At 42.0% G+C, this 6103-nt stretch overlaps 1 protein-coding gene across 1 annotated transcript in view; it reads left to right on the top strand.

Moving 5' to 3' along the window:
- The first annotated feature begins 1662 nt into the window (after positions 1-1662).
- The window catches only part of myocd (myocardin), a 101029-nt gene continuing 96588 nt past the window's right edge, over positions 1663-6103 (top strand). The window contains exon 1 of the mRNA XM_069929507.1: positions 1663-1893. Coding sequence (XP_069785608.1) covers positions 1839-1893 — 55 coding nt within the window. The 5' untranslated portion in view covers positions 1663-1838. The remainder of the gene's footprint in view (positions 1894-6103) is intronic.

Below are 6103 nucleotides of genomic sequence, written 5' to 3'. Positions count from 1 at the left end.
GCCGCGGAGACTGGATTGTAACCCTGGGGTTTCCACTGAGGCAAGAGCTCTCACTCCCACCCTCTCGTTGTCAACTGCAAGACACAAACGTGCTGGAAGAAACTCAGCAGGTCGGTGTCTTGTCCTGCAGGCTTGCTGTTTAACTCTCTCTTGTGCCCTGGGCTCTTCCAGTGCGCAGATCACCCGCGACCTCTTCCAAAGCCAAAGTGGCGCTTGGACTGCAGCCAGGCGTAAAAGTCTGAGGGCAGCACAGCTCCCCAACCCATACCCCCCCCCCCCCTCCTTTCCAGCAAATGTCACCAGTGCGGACCCAGAGATCGGGTCGTGGCTGTCAAGTTGATGTTTGCGCACCGATGGAGAGTGTCCCCGTCCATGCACGGAGTGATAAGCGATACTTATCAACGTGCTGCCTTGATCTGCCTTCATGCACGCAATTCTGAAAAGTCTAAACCTTTACTCCCTCAACCACCGGGCAGTTCCGAGTTCACGAATCCCGCTGACAGGTCAAACCCCGCGCCCACCTCCATTTCTCTCGTCACCCCACACTCTGGGCGCAGCCTGACAATTCGCAGCGATTGGGGGGGGGGGGGTGGGGGGCGAGGTGTTCATTTGTCCCGAAGCGCAAGCCTCCAGGTCGGGAGAGGGTGGGGGGGAATGGCCAAAATCAAACGCCACCTTCTGTTTCAGTCCGACTTGCTCGTTTTAATGAAATATATATTTTTATTGAGTTTAACCAAAACCCTTCACATAAATCAGATCACATCTCAATTGGAAATGAGAAGCATAACCAGAACTTATTTAGTTCAGGACATCAAATTCTATAATTAAATCATAACTCCAAAAAAATACACGTAAAATAACCTTCTCTATTTCATACTTCTCTGACCTTCAGCCCGACTAACACCTTGTTTTAAATTATAATCCAAAGCAGATTGCAACCAAAGGCATCTTAAAGGTGTCGGAAATCTGAAATCATTTTTTGGTTTCAATGCTCGATACATGGGCAGCATCTGTGGGGGAAAAAGCAACAGAAGTTGATGTGTTCAAGACCCTTCGTTACTCCTGTGCGGTGGCCAGCCCTTTTCATGCATGTTGGAAGTGTTATTTCATTTGCCTTCTGCAGAGGAAAGTCCATCCAAAGTGTTTTTTTTTTCTGCCCCCACCCCGGTATTGCCGCTTCGCAATCGGAGCCCGTAAGCTGCGAGAGGGTGAGCCCACTCCTGCTTTATTGTCACCGAGAGTCGCAGCGCCGAGGGCGCCTGACTTCTCGCCCCCACCCCCCTGCTCTCCCTTTCCAGAGCTGCGGCAACTGCTATGAACGCTTGTGCGAGACAGTCGGGACCCACCTCCCCTGTCCCGAACTTGACAGGCTGCCACGGGCATTATCCAGGATCAGATATCAGCACCTTGAACTGGATCGTCCCCTGCGCCAGCTTGATCGGAGCCAAGAGCGCCCTGGCTCTGATGGTGGTCGTCAAAGACGCCGCTGGAGGAGGGTCCCGGCTGATCGCACGTTAATTAGTTCGCCCCGATGCAGCGCCGTGCAGTATAATCAGTTGCTGCCCGCTACTCGTGGGGGGGAGAGAGAGAGAGAGAGAGAAGGGGGAGGGGGAGGGCGGGTGGGGGGGGGGGACAGGACCAAAAGTCTTTCACCAAGTCTTTCGCTGCACACAGCTACCCCTGCTGTTGAAGAGGGAGTGAGTGAGTGAGTGAGAGAGAGTCCTTGGACGAATTCTCACTTGCTTGTTCCCCGTTGCCTTTCGGTTTGCCTGAAAGAAACTGAGGACACCTTGGTTTTTGGCCGATTCTGACTGGAATTGCCCTCGTTGCGCCTTAACATGACACTTTTGGGCTCAGAACATTCTCTGCTGATCAGAAGCAAGTTCAGATCAGGTAAGAGCGGGGCATCAAGCGGATTACGAGCATTTCTGCAGTAAATGTAAAGTGCGCCTACGTCACTTTTTACTCCACTTTAATGTAGCAAAATGATGGCACGAAATGTTGCTTCTTCGTGTTCCAACTGCAGTCTATTCAGAGAGTTCTATTTTGCATTCATTTTTTTTCCTTCTTCCAATCAACCTGGTTCAGAAGTACTTTCCTCCTTTGAGTTGACCAAAAGAAATTATGTATTCAACCTGCAGTGGAATTATAATGCACAGGGTGGCTGCTAATATAGCAAGGTCAATATGGACCTTGCTATTGCGGCTGGATAGTGGGGTTTCGAGAGATTTTCTTTTTCATATTTTCTGGAAGAACACATTTTTTCACCCCCTACCCCTGCTCTCCAGGGTGAGCTGCAGAAGAGGAAGTCAATCAAGTCAACTCGAGGACTGATCCCCTCAAGTCCACTTGTTTGGTTGTTGTCATTGTGAGTGGGTGTGAGGTGGATTTTGAATCTTAAGCCTTTGAGGTGTTTTCAGACCGTTTTCTTTTCCCTGATGTACATGATGATAAGGCAGGAGTAGACCAGAGTAAACCCCATGCACTCCCATTCGGTCCTTGAAGCCAATTGATCACTGCTTGGAAAGAGTCGAAAACCATCACCTTTGCTTTTGAGCAGCTTTCACTCATCCCTTGACTCTAACCACCACACGGTCCAGCTCTCCTGGTGGCAACAGGCACCAGCACATCTGTGGATGTGTGAATCCTATTGAACAGCTTTGGGTTTTAACCTACAAACTTTTTTTTTTCATTTCACATAAATGCATTTGGTACATTGGTTGTAAAATTAAGTGGATATATTAACATTGAAATAAATTTGTGTTTTTCTGAGGTTTCATTAATTAAATGATGCCACATATGCAATTAGGTTGATTGAAACTTGCACCCTTTACAGTATTTTGCATTGTCATCTGCCACAACGAAAAGCTTATCATTATATTCAATTGATGATTTATATATATTCTTACATTATCTATTAACCTACCAGCATTTGTTTTTATTTGAAATCTGTTTGTATTGAAATGGTAACAGATCAACTCTAACACCATGACAACACTGCCACCTTTCTGAAACAAATTATAATTAAATCTGACATTGTATTTCATTCATTCATGTTTCTGTTTCAGCAAGGATTTTCCAATTTGTGGCTATTTCTGAATGCTCCAAGTTTTGGTTCTACTTTTTCCCTGTTACTGTTTAAAATTATAAAGAGAAACCAACCTTCACATTTAAAAGCACATCATGGTAACTCAAAATGGGTGTACATTTCCATTTAGCAAATACCTGAGCTCATATATCAGAAAACTGTCACCCAATTTTCTGCGAAACAGTGGTGATGTACTTGTTCTTGTAAAAATACACTACTTTTAATAACTTCACTCCAGGTTTCCCACATTTCAATTGATACTACAGATACCACAGCAACAGATATTAAAAGCAAATTGGATTATCGCTGAAAAATATTGCAGTTTTAGGATTTTAGCAGGTGGATTGGAGTTTTCATCTTTTCGACTCTGGTCTTTCAAAAAGTAAAAAAAAACTAATCACTTTATTTTATCAGAAAGTAGGCTCCACTACTGGCTTATTTTAGTGTGGCTTGACTTTTTCTTAATGGTGTCTTACTGTGGTCTGAGCAATAGAGGCTTGAGTTTTGGGCCATCCACTGCAAGGTTTTGTGCAACAAGAGCCATTGCTCATGCCCTTTTCTTATTTAAATTATTGTGATAGACTATACCAAAAACTAAATGAATCATTGCCTCTTCTGTACAGCCTTAGGGTATGTCTCTCTTTGAATATTAATCGATCTATAATTCGTTAATTATGTGGTAGATTGATTCAATTTGAATCAATATTGGTTCACTATAGATAATTTTCTTCAGGTCTAATTGAATATTTTTGCAGGTTCCTGCAATAAATGCCAGTATACATTTGAAAGAAAAAAATGTGTTATAAATTTTTGAGCAATATATTTGGACTAGATCGCAGATGTTAACAGTTTCCTTACCCATTTCTTTTCCTATGCATTGCATTTGAGAGTTGATCTATATTTAAAATCGCACTTGACAACTAAAACTCTTGAATCACGTTAATTAATTACTACATTTGTAATCCTTAGCACATTTGAAACACGAGATACTTCGCCATTTTTTGGGCATCCTTCACCTCAGTGATGGATCTTAAATAATAGCTGGATTGTATTTCAGGGATGTGATCATGTAAATTTGGCTGGATGGCTTTCACTGGAATTTGCTTAACTTAGACAATTGACCATAACTGTAACCTGCTTATTTATGTAATAGGTTCATTTTTTTTCATTTATTCATTGATTGTTTCATTTATTTGAAACTATTGTTCCATTCAATGCATAGCAGCCTCATGTATAATCTTACACATAGAATTTGCAGTTTGAAAAATAGGTACAAGTGAAACATCAGAATGCACTCGCACTGGCTGCGCCATCACTTTCCCAACAGCAAGGATGCCATAAAGTGACATCTGAAATATTTAACATCAATCTATTTCAACTTTTAGTCTTATTTAATTGATACGCAGCTGAGTCCCCACGTTCACCCACAGACACACGGCTTTAAAAAAAATGCATTCGCCATGATTCCATGCTTAATTTTCATCTTCTCAACCATTTCAATTTGGTGTTGCTTACTTGGAAAACTCAAAACTGAGGTCCGCTAGATTTTCTAGCCTGGGATAAGGGCTGTTAAAGATACGCTGATTCTTGCCCTCACATTTCACTGAAGGTTTTCATGCAAGGATCACTGAAAGCTGATCTTTTAACATTTGTATTTTCTTTAACCAAGAGATAATGATTTATTAAAGTGGCAATCTTATGACGACAATATCATCATGGAGTTGCAGGCAAAATCATTTCATAAAACAGAGTAAAAATGCTTCAAAATGCTAAAACTGCCTCTGATGTAGGAATTGATCCATCCCAACTTTCTAATCAATGAGAGAATTCTAGAGGCAAGTTTAACTTGGGAGGAAAGTTTAACAAATAACTTAATTTACTTCTAGCACCTTTGTGTCTCAAGGCATCAATTAACTACCCATCAGTATGATTTTTTTTTAAATTTTAGAGATACAGCACAGTAACAGGCCCTTCCATGAGTAATAACTCGTGTGATCAATTAACCTACTAATCCTGTACTTCTTTGGAATGTGGGAAGAAACCGGAGCACTCAGAGGAAAGCCATGCGGACACAGAGAGAACATGCAAACTCCTTACAGACAGCACCAGATTCGAACCTGGGTCACTGGCATTGTAATAGCACTGCACTAGACACTCCAATAACAGTGCCACTCAAAATCTCTCTACGATAACAAAAGTTAGTGGTCATGACATTAGGTGAAGGATAATTAATTGCTTGGAGATCAGGGAAATCTCCTTGATCCTTCTTAAGGCACACTATGTTGATGCCTCATCCTGAGATTGATTTCTCACCTGGAATTCTGCACCTCTGATATTTTAGCACCTCCTGAATGTTGGCATGGATTTTGTGCTCAAGCGCTTTGAACAAATCTGGTGCTCATAGCTTCAGGTGAGAATATATAGAAGTCAGAGTATTCCCAACTAGAAAATGGCCAATGTCTGGCACCACTTGATGTCTGGAAGTTTCCAAAAATATTAGGGATTGAACAGCATCAAACTAGTGATTTAAAAAATCAGCTGGTTGCCCACGCAGCTTTCTGAGAGTATGCATTTCCTGTCGGCAGGACCAAAGAATAGTATTCCAAATACACTACAACTGTCTCAGGCTGTCAATTGTGGAATGTAAGGGAAATCTTTGGACAGGTATGAACGAAGTACAGTAAAAGTCCTAAAGTCCAGACTGCTCGGTGATTGGATCAGTTTAGGTTTTCCAGATTCTCAGGCAGTACTTTTAAAATTAAAATTTAAGGAGAATAAACAGGTAAATGTTGATAGTTTATTAACAGAGCATTTTTTTCCTATAATTACAAAAAAACAACTCTTACGTTTCCACAACTTCTGCGTGGTTGCTTGTTGCTGCTGTGTGCCAGTGGCATTTATGCTCACATTCAAAAGCTGAGAGTTTGAGGTCCGGATTTTCAGGTACTCCGGATTTCAGGCGATTTTTTTGAGAAGTCTGGATTCTTGGGTGGTTCAGATATCTGGCACCTACAT

The sequence above is a fragment of the Narcine bancroftii genome, chromosome 3 (assembly GCF_036971445.1).
Source record: "Narcine bancroftii isolate sNarBan1 chromosome 3, sNarBan1.hap1, whole genome shotgun sequence".
NCBI lineage: Eukaryota > Metazoa > Chordata > Chondrichthyes > Torpediniformes > Narcinidae > Narcine > Narcine bancroftii.
This window is presented reverse-complemented; position numbering and strand designations above follow the sequence as displayed.